Source organism: Globicephala melas, chromosome 10 (genome assembly GCF_963455315.2).
Source record: "Globicephala melas chromosome 10, mGloMel1.2, whole genome shotgun sequence".
NCBI lineage: Eukaryota > Metazoa > Chordata > Mammalia > Artiodactyla > Delphinidae > Globicephala > Globicephala melas.
Genome location: NC_083323.1, coordinates 20,201,538 through 20,228,424, shown reverse-complemented (window position 1 = coordinate 20,228,424; position 26,887 = coordinate 20,201,538). Strand labels below are relative to the sequence as shown.

At 37.1% G+C, this 26,887-nt stretch overlaps 1 protein-coding gene across 1 annotated transcript in view; it reads right to left on the bottom strand.

Annotated features, from left to right (window-relative positions):
* The window catches only part of SLC5A8 (solute carrier family 5 member 8), a 62,643-nt gene that overhangs the window by 27,216 nt on the left and 8,540 nt on the right, over positions 1–26,887 (bottom strand). Inside the window, exons 3-9 of the mRNA XM_030856262.2 lie at positions 26,200–26,251; positions 18,832–18,899; positions 17,703–17,857; positions 14,939–15,079; positions 11,863–11,992; positions 7,980–8,068; positions 7,428–7,540 (exon numbers count right to left, since the gene is read on the bottom strand). Of these exons, the coding sequence (XP_030712122.1) occupies positions 7,428–7,540; positions 7,980–8,068; positions 11,863–11,992; positions 14,939–15,079; positions 17,703–17,857; positions 18,832–18,899; positions 26,200–26,251 (748 nt within the window). The remainder of the gene's footprint in view (positions 1–7,427; positions 7,541–7,979; positions 8,069–11,862; positions 11,993–14,938; positions 15,080–17,702; positions 17,858–18,831; positions 18,900–26,199; positions 26,252–26,887) is intronic.

Below are 26,887 nucleotides of genomic sequence, written 5' to 3'. Positions count from 1 at the left end.
ATCACCGGTTCTACTGATGTCCTACATCCTTCGCAGATTGCATGCCAGCATGCCATTGCTTCTCAGAGCCGTGTGTCTGACAGGGTTTTGGTGCTCTGGCCGGCTGTCAGGCCTGAGCCTCTGAGGTGGGAGGGCTGAGTTCAGGACATTGGTCCACCAGACACCTCCTGGCCCCATTTAATATCAATCAGCCGGAGCTCTCCCAGAGATCCCCGACTCAATGCTAAGATCCAGCTCCACTCAACAACCAGCAAGCTCCAGTGCTGGACACCCCATGCCAAACAACTAGCAAGAAAGGAACACAACCCCACCTATTAGCAGAGAAGCTGCCTAAAATCATAATAAGTTCACAGACATACCAAAACACACCACTGACGTGGTCCTGCCCACCAGAAAGACAAGATCCAGCTTCATCCACCAGAACACAGGCACCAGTTCCCTCCACCAGGAAGCCTACACAACCCACTGAATCAATCTTACCCACTGGGGGCAGACACCAAAAAAAACAGGAACTAAAAACCTGCAGCCTACTAAAGGAGACCCCAAACACAGTAAGTTAAGCAAAATGAGGAGACAGAGAAATATGCCAGATGAAGGAGCAAGGTAAAAACCCACCAGTCAAACAAATGAACAGGAAATAGGCAGTCTACCTGAAAAAGAATTCAGAGGAATGATAGTAATGGAGAAAATACAAGGGACATTTAACAAGGACCTAGGAGAACTAAAGAGCAAACAAAGATGAACAACACAATAAATGAAATTAAAAATTCTCTAGAAGGAATCAATAGAAGAATAACAGAGGCAGAAAAATGTAAAAGTGACCTGGAAGATAAAATAGTAGAAATAACTACCACAGAGCAGAATAAAGAAAAAAGAATGAAAAGAACTGAGGAAAATCTGATAGACCTCTGGGACAACATTAAACACACCAACGTTTGAATTATAGGGGTCCCAGAAGAAGAAGAGAAAAAAAAAAAGGGACTGAGAAAATATTTGAAGAGATTATAGCTGAAAACTTCCCTATTATGGGAAAGGAAATAGTCAATCAAGTCCAGGAAGCGCACAGAATCCCACATAGGATAAATCCAAGGAGAAACATGCCAAGACTCATATTAATCAAACCAGCAAAAATTAAATACAAAGACAAAATATTAAAAGCAGCAAGGGAAAAGCAACAAATAACATACAAGGGAATCCCCATAAGGTTAATAGCTGATCTTTCAGCAGAAACTCTGCAAGCCAGAAGGGAGTGGCAGGACATATTTAAAGTGATGAAAGGAAAAACCTACAACCAAGATTACCCTACATAGCAAGGATCTCATTCAGATTGGTCGGAGAAATTAAAACCTTTATAGCCAAGCAAAAGCTACGAGAATTCAGCACCACCAAACCAACTTTACAACAAATGCTAAAGGAACTTCTTTAGGCAGGAAACACAAGAGAAGGAAAAGACCCACAATAACAAACCCAAAACAATTAAGAAAATGGTAATGGGAACATACATATCGATAATTACCTTAAATGTAAATGGATTAAATGCTCCAGCAAAAAGACATAGACTGGCTGAATTGATAGAAGAACAAGACCCGTATGTATGCTGTCTACAACAGATACACTTCAGACTTAGGGACACATATGGACTGAAAGTGAAGGGATGGAAAAAGATATTCCATGCAAATGGAAATCAAAAGAAAGCTGGAGTAGCAATTCTCATATCAGACAAAATAGACTTTAAAATAAAGACTATTAGAAGAGACAAAGAAGGACACTACATAATGATCAAGGGATCAATCCAAGAAGAAGATATAACAATTGTAAATATTTATGCACCCAACATAGGAGCACCTCAATCCATAAGGCGAATGTTAAGAGCCATAAAAGGGGAAATCGACTGTAACACAATAACAGTAGGGGACTTTAACACCATGCTTTCACCAATGGACAGAGCATCCAAAATGAAAATAAATAAGGAAACACAAGCTTTAAATGATACATTAAACAAGATGGACTTAATTGATATTTATAGGACATTCCATCCAAAAACAACAGAATACACTTTCTTCTCAAGAGCTCATGGAACATTCTCCAGGATGGATATCTTGGGTCACAAATCAAGCCTTGGTAAATTTAAGAAAATTGAAATCATATCAAGTATCTTTTCCGACCACAACGCTATGAGATTAGATGTCAATTACAGGAAAAAATCTGTAAAAAATACAAACAAATGGAGGCTGTGTAAACAATACACTAATGTATTGAGGAGTAGGAAACGGAATCCAACAGCACATTAAAAGGATCACAAACCATGATCAACTGGGATTTATGCTAGGAATGCAAGGATTCTTCTATAGACGCAAAGCAATCAATGTGATACACCATATTAACAAAGTGAAGGATAAAAACCATATGATCATCTCAATAGATACAGAAAAAGTTTTTGATCAAATTCAACACCAATTTATGATAAAAACCCTCCAGAAAGTAGGCATAGAGGGAATTTCCTCAACATAATAAAGGCCATATATGACAAACCCACAGCCAACATTGTCCTCAATGGTGAAATACTGAAACTATTTCCACTAAGATAAGGAACAAAACAAGGTTGCCCACTCTCACCCCTATTATTCAACATAGTTTAGCAAGGTTTAGCCACAGCAAACAGAAAAGAAAAAGAAATAAAAGGAATCCAAATTGGAAAAGAAGAAGTAAAGCTGTCACTGTTTGCAGATGACATGATACTATACATAGAGAATCCTAAAGATGCTACCAGAAAACTCCTAGAGCTAATCAATAAATTCGGTAAAGTAGCAGGATACAAAATTAAGGCACAGAATTCTCTTGCATTCCTATACACTAATGATGAAAAATCTGAAAGAGAAATTAAGGAAACACTCCCATTTACCAGTGCAACAAAAAGAATAAAATACCTAGGAATAAACCTTCCAAAGGAGATAAAAGACCTATATGCAGAAAACTGTAAGACACTGATGAAAGAAATTAATGATACAAACAGATGGAGAGATATATCATGTTCTTGGTTTGGAAGAATCAACATTGTGAAAATGACTCTACTACCCAAAGCAATCTACAGATTCAATGCAATCCCTATGAAACTACCACTGGCATTTTTCACAGAACTAGAACAAAAATTTTCACAATTTGAATGGAAACACAAAAGACCCCAAATAGCCAAAACAATCTTGAGAAAGAAAAATGGAGCTGGAGGAATCAGGCACCCTGACTTCAGACTATACTACAAAGCTACAGTAATCAAGACAGTGTGGTACTGGCACAAAAACAGAAATACAGATCAATGGAACAGGATAGAAAGCCCAGAGATAAACCCACACACGTATGGTCACTTTATCCTTGATAAAGGAGGCAAGAATATACAATGGAGAAAAGACAGCCTCTCTTCAATAAGGGTGCTGGGAAAACTGGACAGCTACATGTAAAAGAAAGAAATTAGAACACTTCCTAACACCACACACAAAAATAAACTCAAAATGGATAAAAGACCTAAATGTAAGCCCAGACACTATAAAACTCTTAGAGGAAAACATAGGCAGAACACTCTATGACATTAATCACAGCAAGATCCTTTTTGACCCACCTCCTAGAGAAAGGGAAATAAAAACAAAAATAAACAAATGGGACCTAATGAAACTTAAAATCTTTTGCATAGCAAAGGAAACCATAAACAAGACAAAAAGACAACCCTCAGAATGGGAGAAAATATTTGCAAACGAAGCAACTGACAAAGGATTAATCTCCAAAATTTACAAGCAGCTCCTGCAGCTCAATATCAAAAAAACAAACAACCCAATCCAAAAATGGGCAGAAGACCTAAATAGACATTTCTCCAAAGAAGATATACAGATTGCCAACAAACACATGAAAGGATGTTCAACATCAGTAATCACTAGAGAAATGCAAATCAAAACTACAATTAGGTATCACCTCACACCAGTCAGAATGGCCATCATCAAAAAATCTACAAACAATAAATGCTGGAGAGGGTGTGGAGAAAAGGGAACACTCTTGCACTGTTGGTGGGAGTGTAAATTGATACAGCCACAATGGAGAACAGTATGAATGTTCCTTAAAAAACTAAAAATAGAACTACCATACAACCCAGCGATTCCCCTACTGGGCATATATCCTGAGAAAACCATAACTCAAAAAGATTCATGTACCATAATGTTCATTGCAGCTCTATTTACAATAGCCAGGACATGGAAGCAACCTAAGTGTCCATCAACAGATGAATGGATAAAGAAGATGTGGCACATATATACAATGGAATATTACTCAGCCATAAAAAGAAACAAAATTGAGTTATTTGTAGTGAGGTGGATGGACCTTGAAACTGTCATACAGAGTGAAGTAAGTCAGAAAGAGAAAAACAAATACCATATGCTAACACATATATATGGAATCTAAAAAAAAAAAAAGGTTCTGAAGAACCTAGGGGCAGGATAGGAATAAAGACGCAGACGTAGAGAATGGACTTGAGGACATAGGGATGGGAAAGGGTTAGCTAGGACGAAGTGAGAGAGTGGCATGAACATATATACACTACCAAACGTAAAATAGATAGCTAGTGGGAAGCAGCCGCATAGCACAGGGAGATCAGCTCAGTGCTTTGTGACCACCTAGAGGGGTGGAATAGGGAGGGTGGGAGGGAGACACAAGAGGGAGGCGATATGGGGATATATGTGTATGTATAGCTGATTTACTTTGTCGTAAAACAGAAACTAACACACCATTTTATAGCAATTATACTCCAATAAAGATGTTAAAAAAAAAAAAAAGGAAGGCTCAGGTGTCTGTTTTCAGTTTGCCAGAAATAGGACGCAATTCAGCTCTGCTCTGTATAACATGATGGGGGAAGGGAGTAATAAACTTCAGAAAGTCTTCCGAATTTAAGTGTTCATTTCTCCTGGGAAGTAGCAATCCACATCAAAGAGTGTTTTAGGACCTTTAACCTTCGCATAATCTCCATCAACATCCACAAACCTTTCCTGTTAGGCTAGCAAAGAAAGGCAGTTTCAGGACAAGTATTATATTCCCCCTTCTACCAAACTATTTTCCTGAAACTTTATACAAATTCTCAAGCCAACGTCAGTGGTCAGCTTAAGGGATTTTTTTTTTCTCTTTTGGCTTTCAGTATTTTCCAGATTTTCTCCAAGTATACATTTTGCTTTTAAAATTACTATGGGAAAAAAAATTTTTTTTATTAAACCCACCCCCTATTCTTATTTTTAAAGACTTCCATTCAGCAAAAATCACCTGAAATCTGTTAATATAATTTCCCACACATAATCTTCAAAATACAAAAAATAAAATGAATGAGAAATGTGTTCATCAAAATATTAGTGCATTCCTTATGTTATTTCTATCTTAACACAAGCACTCACACCTTTGTTAAGCATAGTGAGTAAATAATCTTACTGCACCTGAATAACTTACATTAATTTTTTCAAAGTGCTTTGGTTGCAATGATTTTTCATGCCTCCAAACTCTATTCTAAACAGTATTTCCAACATATTTAGCTAAATTCCTCTCTATTTGGCAGCTCATGAATAGTCACCATTGTGGGTTTTTTGTGCTCAAAGTTATCGGAAACATTCAAGTCATTTGCCGTGTTCTTCTCTATGATGTCCTTACTGTATATACCTCAAGATAATGACTATATACAACCTTCCAAAATGAATGAAAGCCTCATCTACACTAGCGGAGCTGATTTGTTATTAATCAACATCATTCCTGAGTACCAGTTAGTGGCTCTTGTTTTACATGGATTATCTCTAAACCTCATAGTACCTGCAAAGTGAATATTTTTTGTTCTCATTTTCCATATAAAGAAACAGAGGCTCAGATGGGTTTGCTCAAGGCTAACAGCTAGTTAACTGGTGAAACAAGACTGAGTCTGTCCAGCTTCAAAAGCTTCTATTCGGGGCTTCCCTGGTGGCGCAGTGGTTGAGAGTCCGCCTGCCGATGCAGGGGACACGGGTTCGTGCCCCGGTCCGGTAGGATCCCACATGCCGCGGAGCGGCTGGGCCCGTGAGCCATGGCCGCTGAGGCTGCGCGTCCGGAGCCTGTTGCTCCGCAGCGGGAGAGGCCACAGCAGTGAGAGGCCCGCGTACCGCAAAAAACAAGCAAACAAACAAACAAAAACTTCTATTCGTTCTACTAAACCACACAGCTTCAACAATCCCGTAATGAACCCATCTAAATACCCTTTAGGAAACATTGTATCATTCTGAAATTACACTCCAGGATTAAAATCAGGTACATAATAAAATGATGCAATGCTAGTTAAATTTAGGGGACACTGAAGAATATAAATTAAGTACTTATTCCAGGCTACAGTCATGGCAATTATATATAGAACTATGCTTTAAAACAGAATATTATTTACTATGTCTTTGACAGTCTATTAGTGCTATTGAGGTTAAAGATTCTTTTTAAAATAATAAGTTCGTTAGTCATTCATCCCAAAACATGTATACCCAAGGTTTGAAAATGAAGAAGGAAGTACACTAGCCAGATTTTTTTGAGTCAGCTATTACAGCTGGGATATCTGGGAACTAAGGTTAAAGACCTTTCCATTCAATATGATACTTAACCCCTAATAAGGTCCTATAATCTATGAATTTAAGCATTCATATTAAATGAAGGAGTTAATTGGACAATTTTATTGATTATCTTCTGGACAGTCTACATGTGCAGAGAGAACAGACAATCAAGACCAGTAAAAATTCATAATGCTCTGTTCCTTTATCTTCAATCCATACACACGGACTATATCTTAAACTGGCAGTGCCCTCTTAGGTAATACAGAAAAAGCATGGCTCTTGGTTCCAAACTAAGAATATTTCTTAAAACTGGGGTCTAAGTTTTAGATGGTAAAGGGTTAAATTTTTAACTGTGGCTAAGAATTTTTAACATAGATGTGGGATAGCAAGAATGGCTAGCCAAATGGCACCCCTGGCAATTTTTTTTTTTTTTTTTTTTTTTTTTGCGGTACGCGGGCCTCACTGTTGTGGCCTCTCCCGTTGCGGAGCACAGGCTCCGGACGCGCAGGCTCAGCGGCCATGGGTCACGAGCCCAGCCGCTCTGCGGCATGTGGGATCTTCCCGGACCAGAGCACGAACCCGTGTCCCCTGCATCGACAGGCGGACTCTCAACCAGCGCGCCACCAGGGAAGCCCCTGGCAATGGTTCTTTGTGGTGGCCTCACAATTGTTTGAAGTATGTCTCGAATCTTGATTGCAAATTTGGCCATGACTGCATTAAGTCACATGCATGTGGGTGTATATACGCTCACACTCACTTACTCTATATTTTCCATGGAAAAGAATTTCTGGTATTTCTAAAAATCATCTCCCAGAGCTCAAATGGAATTGTGAAACAAAAACTTACTCATTCCTTGGGAAATCCAAGAGAGAGACCTTTCTGAGAGAGATTGGAAGCGAGATTTTACTAGGTCTTCCAGAGTTACTGCTGCTAAGGCATTAATACTGGAGGACACTGTGCTGTAAGGGAAAATCACAATTTTGATTAATAATGTTTAAACTTTAATAACACTTTAATAAGGTAAAAGAAAAGGGAAAACATATTGTCACTTCTGAAATATAACCAGATTTCTACTACATTACTTAAAAAAAATTTTTTTTATTGAAGTATAGTTGATTTAGGCTTGAGGGCCTATAGCCTGCGCACTGCAACGAAGACCCAACGCAGCCAAAAATTAACTGATTAATTAATTAATTAAAAAAACAAAAGAGACTGATGACAATATCCAGCCCCTAGAGAGAAGAGTTGGACCAACAGAGAGAAGACATGGAGTACATTACCTATATGAGGGCCATTTGTGCTCATGTCCAGAATTCAGCTTTATCCCCCGCAAATATCCAATAACAAAAGAAAGATCCCAAAAGGGAAACCTTATATTATTAGAGTCATAGTTCATACCTTAATGTTCCACTGTAAGCACAGGCCACAAAAAGTCCAGGAAGTCCCGGATAATCTTGCAGAATGTCCAGTGCCAAATAAGGCATGAGCTGAAAAATTCCAAAATTTACTCTTGAGTACTATTTGCTATGAAATGAAATTAATTCACACCTCATTTATCTTGTTCTTCTTCAAGAACTGAAGGAAGCTATTCCACATAACTGAAATGTCCAAATATATAAAATTAAACTCTTTACCTGCTAACACTTAAAGAAAAGAATAGCGCAGTAGTTAAGGGTACAGGCTCTGGATTCAGACAGATGTGGCTTTTGTTATTTAATTTCTCTGAGCCTCAGTTTCCCCATCTGTAAAATAGGAATAATAATCCTAACCTCACAGAGTTGCTATAGAAGTTAAATTAGATAATCTGTGTAAGTTCTTAGTATAGTACACAGAATAGGCTCAGTAATAGGTAGCTGTTCTCATTCTTTGGAACAATAAATCAATTTAAAGGAAATATTTTACATACCTCTGTGCTTAAGTAAGAAGAATTCACTTAATTTAACTTTACTTGATGACTCAAGGTTATATTTGTGAACTTCAATCACTGTTCAGGATTGAAAATGTAATTATAGCTGCATATGCAGTTGACCCTTGAACAACACAAGTTTGAACTGTGTGGGTCCACGTAAATGTTGATTTTTTTCAATAAATACAGAAAAATGTACGTGTAGAACATCGTATGCAAGATTTGTATTACATAGTATCTCTGCAAGGATAGCCTACCCTTACATAGGCATGAGGTGAGTGACATTTAATATAAAAATAATGTTAGGTTTTTTTTACTGTTTTATAACTTTGCTTTCTAAGAATTATATTTATATAATAATATTATACTACACAGTATGCCTCTCTCATAATTGGAGAAACTGTGCATCAACCGATGATCACAGGTGATTTAAAAAAAGAATTTCCAATGCTGTATTATCAATATGACTGTAATACTGTATGCCATCCAAACTTTATAATGATTCATTTATTACCATATAGGCGAGGCTACCACAAAGCAATCGTATCAATTACACTAGGCTATAATAAAGCAATCGTATTGCTGCTTCTTTATCAATGCATGACTTGTTATACCTGTAAATGAATATGAATTTCTTTTGCACATTATCTTTCATTTTTGACATCCTGTGCTAGTAATAAGTATAACATCTGCAGTGTTTTGTATCACATAAGACAACATTGATGTAGGTACTGACAGACGATTCATCTTGTAAACAGACAAGGTAAACTTATGGTATCAATCAGTACAGTACTGTAAACGTATCTTCTTGTCTTCATAATTTTCTTAATAACACTTTCTTTTCTCTGGCTTACTTTATTGTAAGAATACCATATATAATCCATATAACATAAAAAATATGTGTCAATCAACTGTTTATGTTATCGGTAAGGCTTCTGGTCAACAGTAGGCTATTAGTAGTTAAGTTTTAGGGGAGTCAAAAATTATGCGTAGGTTTCTGTTGTGCAGACAGTCGCTACCCCTAACCCCCATGTTTTTCAAGGATCAACTGTTGTATGAGACACAGTGATGAGTGGAGAGTAACCTCACAAAATTCCTCAACTTGTTTCTTTAAAAAAAAAAACATTCCTAATACTTGCTTTTTGATAAGTTACCTCTTAAAAAATAAGTATTAAATAAGGATGGGAAGGTGTATGCCTTCAGCATTGTGTTATGTGGCAGTCTTTCGGCAAAACTGGTTTTTCAATCAAAAGAGTCCTAAGAGGATAATTTTCTAGAAAAATGCCCTCTCATTTCATTGAAACATCATTGATTCCTTCTCCCAATAGTACACAGTGGATGCTATGCCCATTCTCATCAGCCTCTTTGATCTCATTTAACAACTAAAGCTTATTAATTCTTTATTCTCAGAAAAAGAGAATAATGCTTCTCTCTATGTGAGTTCAACACCCATTTTTCCAAGACATCTTACAAGTTTAACTTCAAGAAATATTCTATACATAAGCCAAAGTTAAGTTTCCATCGTTAGTATTAAAACGATATCTAAAATTCTCTACCCTATCGTCAACTTTCTCAAAAATCTTCGGCCTTATATTTTAGATTCTGAATGACCCCTCAGGTCATTCAGGTCATTCAGGTCATGGCTTCCTCAGGGTGAGCTACAGAAGAGTGTAGCAGAAACATATCTTTGCTCTCTTGGGTTAAGCTTTTGACCTGATCTTCTACTGACTGCCTTACTTCCATTGTAACCCCAGGAAAATGTCAATTGAATTAACTGGTTAATAATCAACACACTAGTGGAATAATTCAGAGAAAATCTCTTTCTTTTTCAAAAATTTATCACATGCTCTCTGAATGATAAATGCATGCATGCAAGACACCCCCTGTGTACAATCTATGACAAGTTGGTCTCAAGGTTAGGAAGCTGTAGGTTTAAAAAAATTTTTTTCTTGTTTTTTGGGGGGTTTTTTTTGGATTTTTTTGGCCCAGGGGAAGGGGAAGCCATATTAGAAAAAAAATTTAGTCCCTATGGTCTTCACAGATAATAACGATTGACAAAAATCACGAAATATTCTTGACTAAAGAAAATAAAATGGAATAGTGCCTCCAACTTCAGAGTAAATACGATTCTTGGATTCTCTGAAGAAATAGAAAGATCTGTTTATCAACAGGAGGGCAAAGATTAAGGTAGGGTTGAGATACACAGATCAAGGATGCTCTCATTTCCTAACCCCACAAAGTTGCATTTTTCTGGGAGTATGTTATGCATTTACACCAACATAAAGTTCAACGTGTCATCATTCTAATAAGTCCCCTGGGCACTTGATTTACAATCGACTCCAGCAGTCCTGGGTTTGGATTCTAGCTACGCTTTCTGAAAGATGGTCTATGGCATAGAGGTTCAAAGTTAGGACACTGGTGGCAGCCTGCCTGGGTTTGAATCCTGGCTCCAGTTTACCAGCTGGTTATTTAAGCTCTCTGTGCCTCAGTTTCCTTATTTTTGAAAGGGAGATCATCACGGCACTGTTTCTGTGAGGATTAAAAGTTAAAGTTTATATAAAGCATTTATAATCGTGCCTGGCCCATGGTATTTGATGAGTGCTTGCAGCTGTTCTTATTCATTAACTATGTGACCTTGGGCAAATTATACAACCTCTCTGAGATTCATTTCCTTGTCTATAAAATTAGAATTATAGGGTTGTAAGAACTGAAAGAAATAAAGCATGCAAAGCTCTTGGCACAGAACCTCATCACACAGCTGGTGCTCAATAAATGTTCACTTTTAGATCCATTTCCATATCATTTAAAAACTGGAAGGTGGGACTTCCCTGGTGGTCCAGTGGTTAAGACTCAGAGGTCCCAATGCAGAGGGCACTGGTTTGACCCCTCATCAGGGAACTGGATCCCGCATGCTGCAACTAAAAAAGAACCCGCACACGGCAACGAAGATCCCGTGTGCCGCAACTAAAACCTGCGCAGCCAAATAAATTAAAAAAAAAAAAACCAACTGGAAGGTAAACTGCTTATCAATGAACAATCTAAACCCACAAAATGTTCCACGGTACCACAGTTTGTACATAGTTTGGGGCTTTTTTTAAACTGTGTTCATATTTCTACTCCCAGCCTTGAGCTGTTTCCATTTAACACCTACCTTGAAACTTTGCCACGCATTTCAATATTGTTATTGGATGTAGCAGTCTTCATTTTTGCTATAGCTGCTAAAATAAATTTTTTCCAAATGCTGTATAGAAGCTAAAGATGATTATATTGTGCCTATTTGCTCTTACTTTACAAGAACATGAACATTCTTTCCTCCCAGCCAACAAGCTTTCTGAATGTCATTCTTGCATGTGTAAGAAACACACGGTACTGGACCTGGTCTGGTGCAGACACTTTCTTGGCTGTCCAAGGATCACAGTCACGGTATCTGGAATACAGGGCGAGCCCACATAGCACTGTGCAGGTCAGGATCAACCAGAGTGCCACAAGATTGATGTAGAGAGACCTAAAGAAGGGAAAACAAACCAGCAAATGACAATTTTAATTTCCATCTCAAAGATGAGGAAAATTGTTACATAAATAGAAGAGACTTTCATGATTATACTCAATAGATGTGCATTCTCTTTTGGTTCTCGAGAATGCTACGGATTTTATTCTGGTCTAACCTTCTGTTTATGATGTATTTGTTAATACTTGGAATAGATGGGATTTTGCCATTGAATGAATGAATCCTCCTGGTCAGAGTTCCATGGGCATTATTATCTTTATAGGGGTGTCTAGTTACAGTCCTTCAGGACGTCTTGTCACGAAATAGAGATTTTAATAGTCAACAGGGCAGTGACTATTACTCATTTTACCTTTAAAAGTGATGCAATTATAAACTGCTAAACACTGTTAGCCTTTACATAGCAACTCGTCAGGCTTGTTTAAATGTGGTTTGTGATGCCATCCATTAAATACAGGAAAGGCAAACCTGCATTCCTTGGACAGGTATCTTCCAAAACAATGTTCAGCATTTTAATTAATGGTGTGTGCTCCAGTAGAGTGTAAAGGTTTACATAATAGCACTGGAGTCAGTCCTGAGCATAAATCTTAGCTCTCCCTACCATATGTGACCTTGGGCAAGTAATTTAACCTCTCTGCCTCTCAGTTTCTTCATTTACAGCTAGAAATAACAATGCCTACCTCACCGAGTTATAAGTGAAACTAAATAAAATAGTATATATCATATAGTACCACGGCATGTAATAAACACTTGTTAATTGGTATTGATATTATTAGTGTTAATATCATTGAATGCTATGTCTTAATCATCAGTTGATAGTAAATATTTCTCCCACTAGGGTGGCTACATTTTCCCCCCGGGGGTGCTGTAGTGGACGCTGATAAGTTGCCCTAGGCTGAAGAGAGGTCTCCCCACACCCACCAACTCATACCTCCTTCCCCAGGTATGTCATTTTGCATAAAATGACAACTGGATTCAGAGGTTTAAAGACTAAGTCCCCTCAGGCCAACTTGGGACAGTCTGAAGGGTCATCCCAGCCCCGGGGCTCCCCTTGAGGCCTCTGTTGAGACTGCATTACAGTCCAACTTCTCCCTCTGGCCAATCCTTCTTCCTTCCCTTCCTTCTCTGTTCCAGTGGTGATGCCCTAGTAGACTCTGGCATGCTAACCTCCATCTCAGAGTCTGCTTCCGGGAGAAGCTACCTTGCAGCAGGTCCCACAACAGATTGCTCGCCTTTTTCCTCGACTGACTACATTCACCACGTGTTTTGTTATTGTCTAAAAGTACTAGAACTATATCTCATCTCCAAATCATCAGAAAATATACCCAGACACTTTCTCAGTCACCACACCTCACTTATATATGAGTTAACACTTGATTATATTGTTTTATTTTACTTTAATGCCATTCATGTAGATCTGATATTGTACCCAGTCAATCAATGTCAGTAGGTCTTGACTTTTTGGCTGGGACTCATTCTTCCCATGGAGCCAATGTTAAAAAGTGGGAGGAAATGGTCCCCCTGAGCTCTTGTTAAAGAGACACATTGGACTGTTCTGAAGGAAATTGTTTCTTACTAAGAAAGCTCTAATGCTGTTCTTTCAGTTGTAAAATTGGCTTTTTGAGCTCCATGTTCTCAAAGAAGCGTGTTCCCAAAGAAGAGCATGTGCACACTTACTTTGGGAGAGGCATCAGTGCTAATGTAGATGGATTAATGGATATATAAATTATATTCCTTTAAAGTGTCTTAAAGTAGCAGAACTCCTAAGCTCACTTTTGGGGGATTCCATATCCAGTTATCATATTCATATTCATATAGATTTTTCATTGTGGAATTTACCAAAGACAGATAATGTCTAAACCAATTTACTCTCATATATTGACACATGACCTCGTATATTTCTCACATTCCCCTTTGAATAGCAACAGAACTGCCACTCCTCCTACTCCAACCCCCTTGTTACTCTTAATCAAGCTACTTAAGAGTTTTATAGCCCCTAAATGCATAGCCTGATATATCAGCATGAAAAGCGCTAGTCACCAAGCTTATCTGAGGCCTCCTGACAAAGAACCAACCACTGTTCATACTCTTTGCTGAAGCCAAGATGGGCTGGAAAGTCCCCTGACCATGCTGTTCTTCCCACCTCTGTGCTTTGCCCAAATCACTCTGCCTACCCAGAATGCTCTCCCACACTTCTTCACCTGCCCACATGTGGTCATTCTTCAGGACCTGCCTGCTTGACAGGAATCTCTCACTTATACCCTGCCTTCACATCCCACGATTTGAGGTGGAAAAAGGAATTCACATTTACTGAATCCCTACCACATGCGTGCCAAACACAGTATTTTATAATACCTCCATGAGTTGTGTGATATCTTATGCTCATTTTACAAGTTTAGAAACTGAAGCTCGGAGAGTCTAAGTGACTCACGCCAAATCACTCAAGTAGAAGTATTAGAACAAGGTTATAAACCCACGACTGTGTCTGAAAATAAAATGCACCAGCACATCTGGCAATATAATGCTCTAGAACATTTCCTCTATATTGTTATACTGTTTTACAGAACTGTTATACCTCTAGTGTTAGTTTACTTTTCACATACTTGCATATATTTTCCTAATTTGATGCTAAGTTCCTTCATGACAAGAGTCATACATTTATCATTTTTTATTCTCTACAGTTCCTCATACAAACAGATGCACAATAAATGCCTATTTATTTGATAAGATTTGTTTTACTTAATAATTGATATAAATACTTTTAAATATCTGATTTAAAACATACAATGCCACTTTGTTCTATGTGATCCTTTTGTAGTATATCATTTATCTCTTAGAATTTCATGACACAAAAGACTTAAACTTGGGCAAAGCTTGACTTTTGAAAGAGTTTCCATAAAGACAACTGATAGTTATTGATGATTCATATACCATAGTTTGTCTTACATTTTTGCCTGGAATCTGTTTTTACAGGAAATATATCTCTGCACTTGGGATTGGTTGACTCCATAGACGCTGGTCCATGTGAAGGTCCCTCCTATAACAATCGTCCAGAATGTGTGTCTTTGCAAAGGGTTAGGATTAAAACTAAATGAAAACAAACAGAAAACAAATTTGAAGTCCCAGTCAAACACTACAGAAGTCTTCCTAGAGTAATTTTGGAATCAAGCAATGTATACCTACATAAACATAAATAAATATTTATAAATATACATACATAAATATGTACCGATTAAGTAATATAAAAGGTAGAAATATTCTTAAGTTCAATGAAATAAAAATTGATACTTTCAGAGATTTGGAAATTCTGGATGGGACAGGGGGAAAAAATGAATGTTCCAATCATTCTGAGCATTTATAGAAATTGTTCTCCCATGGCCATAGGAAATTATTTAAACAAGTCTGCTATGCTGTAATCAGAGAGGAGCATGAAGCTGAAAAAAGAGAGAAAGATTCCTAGGTACACTGCAGCAATAGAAATGGTACTGAAATGAACACAATATTGACACATTTTGTGTGTGTAATTCCTCTCCTAGCACATGTATAGTCATAGTTCTACTTTATATTCAAGCTTAAGAATTCAATTAATGCAGTTTAATGGTTTTCATGTCATTATAATCTGTTCTTAAAATGCTCTGTGCACAAACTAAGTACTCATAGTTCAAAGTCATTATGACATTTACAAAACATTGCTACAAAGAAAGCTCAACTTCCACATTCAATACATCTTTTAATCCTTCTTAACGTATCACCTTGGAAGGAATGAGTCTGTTCATCTCTCATATACAATATAAGCTTGAAAATTTTCTGCAGAATTAGTTTCAATGGAAACTTTCTGAAAATTATGAAATTCTGCAATTCCACTTCAAAGCTTATATTTGAGATCAGTTGAGTAAAGTGCTACATATTTATGCATTTTCCAGCCTGCTTATGGAAAGATAAGAGCCTCTATTCCATCCTCTAACACTTAATATCAAAGTCTAAGAGTTTTAAGGGTGTTGGCCCTTTCTCCCATAGAGAAAGTAGCTACTATACTAGCTAATAAAAGTCAAGAACCAAAGGGTTCAGCGAGTTACTTGAAGGAAGTAAGACAAGATTTAAAACATCCACTTCAGTGGTTTTGGCAATACAGAATACATGTGTCAACTATAGACCATATAGAAAATACCAACACAAAATCCTTCCCTTCATTTATCTCAACAAGGGCAGATTTATTGCCCACCATATTCTCAAAACATATCTGAATAACAAGGGATATACAATAAGGCTTTTCATTATTCCTTAATTGTTGACAACCTTGTAACGGTCATAAAAATGTCTAACTTTTTACTTTTTAGAATCTCTTACTGATGTATAAGTTATCGTTTCAATGCAGCAATGTATGTACTCTTTGTATAAAGTGACAGTTACTTTGCAGAAAAATGACTGACTCCACACCCTTTCCCCTCAACCTAGCTGACTAGGAAGAGATCTGGGAGTAATCCAAGTCTCCCAAGTGGCCACTGGCTGTTTCTGCCTCTTGGTATCCATTCCCCCTTCTTCTGGTAACAGCAGCCTAGGTTTGCCTTGGGGAAACGACTATTTCTCCATTAAACAGTCTAAATGGTGGTCAATCAAAATGTTCTGCTCTGCACTAGCTAGCTACAGGATGGAATCATGCCCACGCTAGGTCAACTGGAGGCTCTCTTCCTTGGAATCTGAATCTTGCGGTAAAAGAAAAAAAACTATTGAGAACAGCTGAAGTTGATTCACTATAATTCATTCTTGCAAATTAATACATTGACCCTGTTCAATTTCTGACGTTCTTCTCATACATTAGCACCTATTTTCAGAAAACTGGAAGACAGCCACCAAGTGCAAAATGATTTTCTTTCCTTTTGCCAATGATTTCAGCTTGCTTATCTCAGAACAGAGCTGCTGAAAGAGAAAATAATTTGGTCTATGTCAAAATGAGCACCCCCTGCACGTTGAATGTGATGTACAAGGAAGACACTATTGATCCCAAAGAGAAGGTGTTTAAAATATTCTTTTAAACTGTGTGATACATTTGTGATGAAATATCTAGTTTATCCATTAGCCTTCTTTAAGAAAACTAAATAGTTGTTGAAGACGTTATACCTTATGCTATACTGAGACTTGAGGCATCAGCTGTAACTTTTCTAGTCAATTTTCAAGAAATAATATTTAATATATAATGTACATTATGTAACATTTATACACATATAATACACACATATATATGTAGCATAATAATAATATACTATACAGTATCAGGGTAATTTTAAAAGAGGAATTCTCTAGGCTGCTTGAAACAAAGAACTGTCAAAATGGAATCACTGGCTTTTAGTGTTTTTTTCTTAAGAGGTTTCCTTTTCTTCTCTGTCTAGTATATCTTCCCTTATTTCCCTACCCACACCTTTCAACCTATTCCAGACTTTAATATCTGGAAGAAAATACTCTTTTGCTATCAATCCCTTCTCAGGAGGAAGCACCATCCTCAGCTCCACGTAGCTAACTACCAACTGACTAACCCCTTAAAGACCTGGTGGAAATTCCTCACGCATGAACTTCCCAGCTTCAAATTTCTGTACCACACCCTTAACGGTTGGTTTGTTTTCTAATGTAAACTTACTATTTCAGCCAAGAGATTTTTTTAACAGAAAAAAACAAAAGGAATGTTATATTAACCAAGAAGTAAATAGCAACTTACTTCCAGAAGTTTAATCTTGCTCCATTATAGGCATCATTTAGAATAGTACCGATTCCACCTTGAATCAATGCAGCCTGTATAATCAAAGATGCAAATCCAGCCACCATGATCCCAACTTGAAAAACATCTGTCCAGATAACCGCTTTAAGACCACCCTTCGAGGGGAAAGTACATTAGGATTAATGCTTCTACCAGACATTATTAAGCATCTACATGCTTATACACCACGCTGGAGAAAGATAACGAAAAATGGATCTTGGCCAAGAATTCCCCCCAGGGAGACAGTCAGGAAGGTATTACTTAGACCAAACTTTCAAATATAAGCAGAGTCCAAGATGTAAGGTCCTCCCAATAGAGAAAATAGCATGGGCAAAAGCTTAGAGAGGTTAAAATACGTGGCAAGTTGAGTGCAGCCAGATATATATTTTGGAGTGCCGTGGAGTGGTGTGGGAATATTGTTGGGGAAAAAATTCAGAGTCAAATTGCAAATGGCGATATCATAGATTTTAGCCTATAGGCAGGGCTGAAATTCAACCAGTATGCACAAAGAAGGACATACCAGTTGCTGAAAAAACTAAAATTGTTTTGTACTAGCCACTGCCACAAACTTCCCGAGTGTCCCCCTCCAGTCCCTGAACCAGCCCCTCCTTGAGGACCTTGTCTTCCAAAACACTGAGCAACTAAAGGATTAAGACCTAGAATATCAGGGGTTGCATAAGGCTTGCACCACTGCTAAGGATCGGCAGCCATGATAATGTCAGTGCCCATGCCATACTGGTTCTTACATATTTTGACTGTTGTTCCTGCCTAAAGGCAATGGGAAGTTATCTCAGGTTTCTAAGCTGAGGAATATTATGAGCACAGCTATAGTAACACAGCAACAGTGAGAATGAAGTAGGAGACAAGGTTGGGGACCACGGCATGGTTCAAATGAAAGAAAAAAATATCAGTTATGATCAATGTCCTACAAAGGATCAAATTTTACCCTGGACTGAATATTCCTTACCAAAAAAGTTATACCGTGGGAGGCAGGTATGAAGAACCCAGATTGCAGCACGCAATGATTGAAATGTTCAGTTTTGCAAAGCAAGTGTGTAGGGTGAAAGGAGAAATAATGTTCTTGACATACCATAGTGCAGTAGAATGTGCAGACCACACCAGTAGCCACTACAGCACCCCACAGATTGAATCCTGTGACTGTAGAAGAAAAGAAAATGCACGTGTAACTATGAAACATATATAAGCACTTCTCAAAACATCATCAGGGGGAAGCTATACCATTTATTGGGCACCTACCTCTACACCCACTTGCCATAAACTAGGTCCAAATATCAAAAAATGTACCAAGACAAATGGAGTTTAAAACTTTATTTGATGAGTTAAATACACCTGGCTTCTACCCTCAGGCACCATACAGTATCCAACACTGGCTAAATCAAATACATGAAAAAGCATTTATATTGTAATTAAGCTAAGACACCGCTTGATATTGGGAGGTAGTTACCCAGACTGAATGGGGTCATAGGATATTTGTTGTCATGGTTCAAATAAACACATTATTCTACCAGTCCATGAAAGGCAAGTTGTGTGTGTTAAAATGGGGCCAAGATAGAGAAAAGTCTATATAATTTGTTACCATTTATTTAAGAAGTAAAGGGGCATATTATATATTTTTAATGAAAGGATAACAACTCTGTGCCCACAGATTCGAAAATCCAGATGAAATGACCCAATATCTTGAAAGATACAATTTGCCAAAACTCACACAGGAAAAAAATAGATGATCTGAATAGACCTATATTTACTTTAAAAATTGAATCAATAATTAATAACCTTCCAAAACAGAAAGCCCCAGGCCCAGAGGGTGATGAATTCTACTGAATATTTAAGGATGGAATTATACCAATCTTTTTCAGAGGACAGAAGCAGAGGGAATACTTTATAACTCATTCTATGAGGCCAGCAACACCCTAATACCAACCAAAGACATTACAAGAAAAGAAAACTACAGACCAATATCTCTCATGAATATAGATGCAAGAATCCTCAACAAAATATTAGCAAATCAAATTTTAAGAGCATAAAAAGAATTAAACACCATATGCAAGGCTGGCTCAACATTTGAAAATCAATTAATGGAATCCACCACATCAACAGACTAAAGAAGAAAAATCATATTATCAAATTACTAGATGCAGAAAAAGCATCTGACAAAATCCAACATGAATTCATGATAAAATCTCTCAATTAACTAGAAACAGAGGGGAACATTCTCAATCTGATAAAGATTATCTACAAAAAACTTACAGCTGACATTATACTTAATGGTGAGCCACTCGAAGATTTCCCACTAAGAACAGGTACAAAGGAAGGAAGGAAGACATAAAACTCTCTTTGTTCACAAATGACATGATCATCTTTGTAGAAAATCTGAAATAATTGGCAAAGAATCTCCCAGGTCTAATAAATGATTATAGTAAGTTTGCAGGATACAGGATAATAAACAAAAGTCAATCACCTTCCTATATACCAACAAAAAACAGGTGGAATTTGAAATTTAAAGCACATTTCCATTTACCTTAGTACCCCCCAAAATGAAATACTTAGCTATAAATCTAACAAAATATAATATATACAAGATGTATATGTGGAAAACTACAAAACTCTGATGAATGAAATGAAAGAACTGAATAAGTGGAGAGATATTCCATGTTTATGAATAGGACAACTCAATACTGTCAAGATGTCAGTTCTTCCCAATTTAATCTACAGATTCAGTGCAATCCCAATGGAAGTCCCAGAAAGTTATTTTGTGGATAATGACAAACAGTGGATAATTGAAAAACTGATTCGAAAGTTTATATGGAGAGGCAAAAGACTCTGAATCGCCAACACAATATTGAAGGAGAAGAACAAAGCTGGAGAACTGACTGTACCTGACTTCAAGACTTAATATGAGGACTTCCCTGGTGGCGCAGTGGTTAAGAATCCGCCTGCCAATGCAGGGGACACAGGTTCAATCCCTGGTCCAGGAAGAGCCCACATGCTGCAGAGCAACTAAGCCCATGTGCCACAACTACTGAGCCTGTGCTCTAGAGCCCGCGAGCCACAACTACTGAAGTCCGTGCGCCTAGAGCCCGTGCTCCACAACAAGAGAAGCCACCACAATGAGAAGCCCGTGCACCGCAATGAAGAATAGCCCCTGCTCACTGCAACCAGAGAAAGCCTGCACACAGCAACAAAGACCCAATGCAGGCAAAAGTAAAAAAATAAAACTAAAAAGTAGAAAAGACTTAATATGAAACTAGAATAATCAAGAGAGTGTGATACTGGTGAAAGAAAGACAAATAGATCAATGAAAAAGAACAGAGAGCCCAGAAATATACCCCCATAATTAAAGTCAACTGATCTTTGGCCAAAGAGTAAAGTCAATTCAATGGGGCAAAGATAGTTTCTTCAACAAACGGTGCTGGAACAACAGGAGATCCACATGCAAAAAAAATGAATCTAGACACAGACCTTACACCCTTCACCAAGATTAAATCAAGATGGCTCATAGACCTATATATGATGTTGCCTTTTTAGATAAAACATCAAAGACACAATCTACGAAAGAAATAATTGATAAGCTGGACTTCATTAAAATTAAAAAACATATGCTCTGTGAAAGATAATATCAGATGAATTAGAAGATAAGCCACAGACTGAAAGAAAATTTTGCAAAAGACATATCTGATAAAGGATTGTTCTCCAAATTATACAAAAACTCTTAAAACTCAACTGTAAAAAAAAAAGCCTGATTTTAAAATGTACCAAAGACCTTAACAGACACCTCACAGAAGAAGATATATACATGGCAAATAAGCATATGAAAAGATGCTCCAAATCATATGTCATCAGGGAAATGTAAATGAAAACAAGAAACTTATTAGAATGGCCAAAATCTGGAACACGGACAACATCACACACTGGCAAGGATGTGGAGCAACATAACTCTTTCATACATTGCTGATAAGAATGCAAAATGGTAACAGCCATTTTGGAAGATAGTTTGGTGGTTTCTTACAAAACTAAACACATTCTTATCATCCCGCAGTTGTGCTCTTTGGTATTAACTCAAAAGAGTTGAAAACTGCATATGGAATAGTCTCTCCAAAAAGTTGAAATGAAGTCTGAGAAAGCTTCTAGATCTAGTTCACAAGAAATACAGTTCACCAAAATGACTCAATAAGAACAAGAAAATATGAATAACTCTATATTAAAGAAACTGAATCCATATACCAAAACCTTTCTATGAAAACAAACAAATATCAGGCCCAGATGCCCACATTGTGAATTCTTTCAAGCATTTAAGAAGGAAATACACAGTTTTATACAAACTCTTTCAGAAAACAGAGGAGGGAACACTTCCCAAATCATATAAAGCCAGTATAATTGATACCAAAATCCTGACAAGGACATTAAAGGAAAAGTAAATTTCAGGCCAATATTCCTCATAACCTGTAAAAATCCTTAACAAAATATTGGCAAATCAAATCCAGCAATTTATAAAAAGGTTAATACATTATGACCAAGTGAGGTTTATCCCAAGGATGAAAATTGGTTTAACATTTGAAAATCAATATAATTTTCTACATTAACAGTGCATTAAGACAAAGAAGAGAAATAAGAGGCATGCAGACAGGAAAAGAAGTAGTAAAACTGTCTCTATTCATAAACAACATGAAAACCATAAGGGATATGCCAAAAGCCTATTTGAATTAATGAATATATTTAGCAAGTTCTCAGGATAGAAGATCAACATATAGAAGGCAATTGTATTTTTCCACACTTGCAAATGAATAATTAGAAAATGATATTATAAAACAATACCATTTACAATGGCATAAAAAACATCAATTACCTAGAAATAAATCTAAGAAATATGTACAAGACTTCAATATCAAAAACTAAGAAACATTACTGAGAGAAATTTTAAAAGGCCTGGGTAAACGGATAAATAGGCTATGTAATGGATTGGTAGAATATTTTCTTTTGTAAAGTGACGGGTCAAGTCTTTTGCCCACTTTTTGCTGGGTTATTTGTCTGTTTTGTATTCATTTTATTATTCTACGAGCCAGTAAACTCAACATCAACAGTCATCAGAAAAATACAAATTAAAACCACAATAAGATAATAGATCATACAACTAGAATGGCTACAATCGAAAAGACAAATACAAAATCTGTCAAGGACACAGAATAACTGGAACTCTCACACATCGTGGGGTGGGCATGCAAAATGATAGAACCACTTAGAAAAGCTATCTGGCAGTTTCTCGTAAATTTTTTACATGCACCTACCCTGTGCTGGGTCAGAATAGTGTGTACTTAACTGTATATTGCTTCCAGATATTCATCCACTAAAAATGAAAACGTGTGTCAAAAAGCAAAGCAAGGGGCTTCCCTGGTGGTGCAGTGATTGAGAGTCCGCCTGCCAATACAGGGGACACAGGTTCATGCCCCGGTCCAGGAAGATCCCACATGCCGTGGAGCGGCTGGGCCTGTGAGCCATGGCCGCTGAGCCTGCGTGTTTGGAGCCTGTGCTCCGCAACGGGAGAGGCCACAGCAGTGAGAGGACTGCATACCGCAAAAAAAAAAAAAAAAAAGCAAAGCAAGACAAAACAAAACCTGTATAAGAATGCGCTTAGCAGTCTTAATTCAAAATAGCCTAAAACTGGAAACAACCCAACATCCATCAACAACAGAATGGATAAACAGATTTTCGTAGATGTATATGATAAAATACTAGCAATAAAAAGGAATGAACTACTGATACATGTAGCAACATGAATGAATGCCACAAAAACATTTTGTTGAGCAAAGGAAACCAGATGCAGAAAGGCACTATATAAAATCTACGAACAGGAAAAACTAATTTATGGTGATGAAAACTGGCTGCTTGGAATGGAGGTGGCGATTCATTAGAAAGAATCAAAAAAATTTTTCTGGGATTTGATGATAGAAATATTGTATATCTTGAGTTGGGTGGTTGTCACACAAGTACACAAAATTGTTAAAATTCATCCAACTGTGCACTTAGGTTCTGGGCATTTTATTGTATATAAGCTACAATATATCTCAATAAAATATGGTTTTCGATTTTAAAAAGCAAGAAAAAGAAACGTAAGAGATAAATGAAATAATTATAATTACATGAAATTATCTGGATCCTGACTCTAACAAACACTGGAAAAAAAATCAGGGAAATCTGAACACTGACCTTATATTGATGACAGTAAGGTGTTAACGTTAATGTTTTAGAAATGATAAAGGTACAATTGTGTTTAAAAAACACATCCTGGACTTCCCTGGTGGCGCAGTGGTTAAGAATCCACCTGCCAATGCAGGGGACACGGGTTCAAGCCCTGGTCTGGGAAGATCTCACAAGACATGGAGCAACTAAGCCCGTGCACCACAACTACTGAGCCTGTGCTCTAGAGCCTGCGAGCCACGACTACTGAGCCTGTGCACCACAACCTCTGAAGCCCACATGCCTAGAGCCCGTGCTCCGCAACAAGAGAAGCCACCGCAATGAGAAGCCTGCGCACCACAACGAAGAGTAGCCCCCACTCAACACAACTAGAGAAAGCCCATGCGCAGGAACGAAGACCCAATGCAGCCAAAAATAAATAAATAAATTTATTTAAAAAAAAACACACATCCTGGTACAAACGTCCAGTCATGGAATCCATAAGTCATCGGAATGTAATGTACAGCATGGTTAATAATACTGTATCGCATATTTTAAAAGTTGTTAAGAGAGCAAATCTTAAAAGCTCTCATCACAAGAAAAGAAATTTTGTAACTATGTATGATGATGGATGTTAACTAGACTTATTGTGGTGATCACTGTATTATATACAAATATTGAATTATTATGGTAAACCTGAAACTAATATAATGTTATATGTTGATTATACCTCAATGAAAAAAGTATGTAAAAGACATATGGAATTCAGATGAAATGATAAAAGATCTCAGATTTACAGCAAAATAATCTAGTGAGGGAAATAGGAAGTGAATTAAACCAAGAGTTGATAATTATTAGTGTAGAGTTAAGGGTCCATTAGGGTTCAATACACTATTCTATTTTAGTGTACGTTTGAAGTTTTCTGTAATTAAAAAAAAAAGTTTAAAAAAATTGTATCTAGAGAATGTTAAGTTCCAATTCAGCTAAACAAGTTTCTATGGAGTATCTGTTGCACACCAAGTACCCTGTCTATGCTTGTGTCTACTCCCTTGGTACAGTAAAATACACAACTGGTACTCAAAGGGTCAAAATGCAGTCCTTGGATCCTAATTTACTCCTAGGGAGTGGCTCAATAAACTGATAAGAACAGAGTTCTTGAAGCACTGAAGGCAGTGCTTTCTAACGCCCAGAACTGCACTTTAAAACTCGAAAGCCAACATCTTTAGTTACACTTAAAGCCAATAGGTAACTTATGAAGTTTACAGTTCAGCTCTTTACATATGAAGTGATCCAACCATGATGTTGGTAATATTGACATGGAACAAGCCTGACATTCAGAATTCAATAGCACATTATATAATGGAGTTCTTCTTTGTAACAATACTGTTGTGCTTTATTACCTATGTATTATGAAATCAGGAAATTAGAATGTGGAGTTAGCTGGGGTTTTCCATTTTCTTTCTTTTTTTTTTTGTTTTCTTTGGGGTTGTTTGTCCATTTTATATTAACTGGAGGAACTGTACCACATTCTTCCCATCACAGAGTCCACTTGTCCATTTTACAAGGAAGTTTTAGAGATAAATTCACTTCTGATTGATAAGAATTCAGGGAACATGGAGTTCCCCTGAAGCCTTCTGAAGGTATGACTAACACACACATTTGCCACAATAAACAATCTCAGTTTCACAGCTATTATCTGCCCAAATCTAGAGAGTACAGTAATCTGCTGATCACTACAATCATCACACATTGGTTTATAGGGATACTATAGCCATCTGTCCTTTGGTCACTAGGAGTAATCTGATATTTCAAATCACACAGATCTCTGTTTCTTGTATTTTGGACCACATTAGAAATGGGGAGAAGGAAAGTTTCTCTCCCTGCCAGATTTTACAACGGGACCGAGTCTGAGCTGAATAACACAGAAGCCTCTTGGAGATGGGCTCCAAGTTATAGCCACAAAGGGAGGAAGTGCAGTCTTTCATGATTTTGACTACAGGGGGCGTTCATTCTGAAGGGATGGAGAATGGCTGGTTGGCACATCCCAGAGAAACACTGCCCAGTGAAGTCTACAGATCTTTTGAAGCTATGATCCAGGAACCCAAAGAAGCTGCTAGTGTAGACACTGAACCCACCTGGCCCACCTCAAGCTGATGCAGGTTACTGGAAGCATTCCTGCACCTCCCCATCTCCCCAAAGATAGAATAAGGTCTGTTAAAAGTGAACCCCCGAATGAGAGTGACATATTGGTAACTCTAAAATGTACCTTGATTCAAAGCCAGGGCAGGGGCATAGATAACAATTCCAGTATACAAAATCTAGGGGGAGAAAGAAAACCAAATAAACGATATGAATTACAAAATGAAATATTGATATTTTTCTATAAATTTAATTATGAATTAAAACTACAGTTTCAATATACTTAATAAAATTTGCTTGTAACTTGAAAAATGTTATTTAAGTGAAGTTGACTCTCCTTTTCCATTTGTGGTGCGGTCATAGGTCACAAAAATCTTTTATGACCAATTTTGTGTAAAAATATGGACTTTTCATGTTGTACTTAGTGCGGATATTCACTGATACATCAATTCAAGTTTGAAATCAATTTTCCTAGATCTAGAACAATTAGAAAGAGAGAAAGAATACAAATTTAAAAGGGACTGCTTCCTCATTCATATGCTTTCAAGCTGTTGTTAATCACTGTATAATTAATTGGGAAAACAGTGAAAATTGTGGAACCTTGTTTGTAAAAGTTTGCATGACCACTAATTAAACAAAAGTGTAAATTTGCCCTAAAATTTCCTGAAAGCCAACAAAAATTCTATTCTACCTTTTAAATATTATTTATTATTTTTCATTCGTACACTTAACAAATATTTATTAATCTGGGGTACAACAGTAAGATAAATATGTTCTTTTTTCTCAGAATACCATTTTCATTGCATTTGATCTTT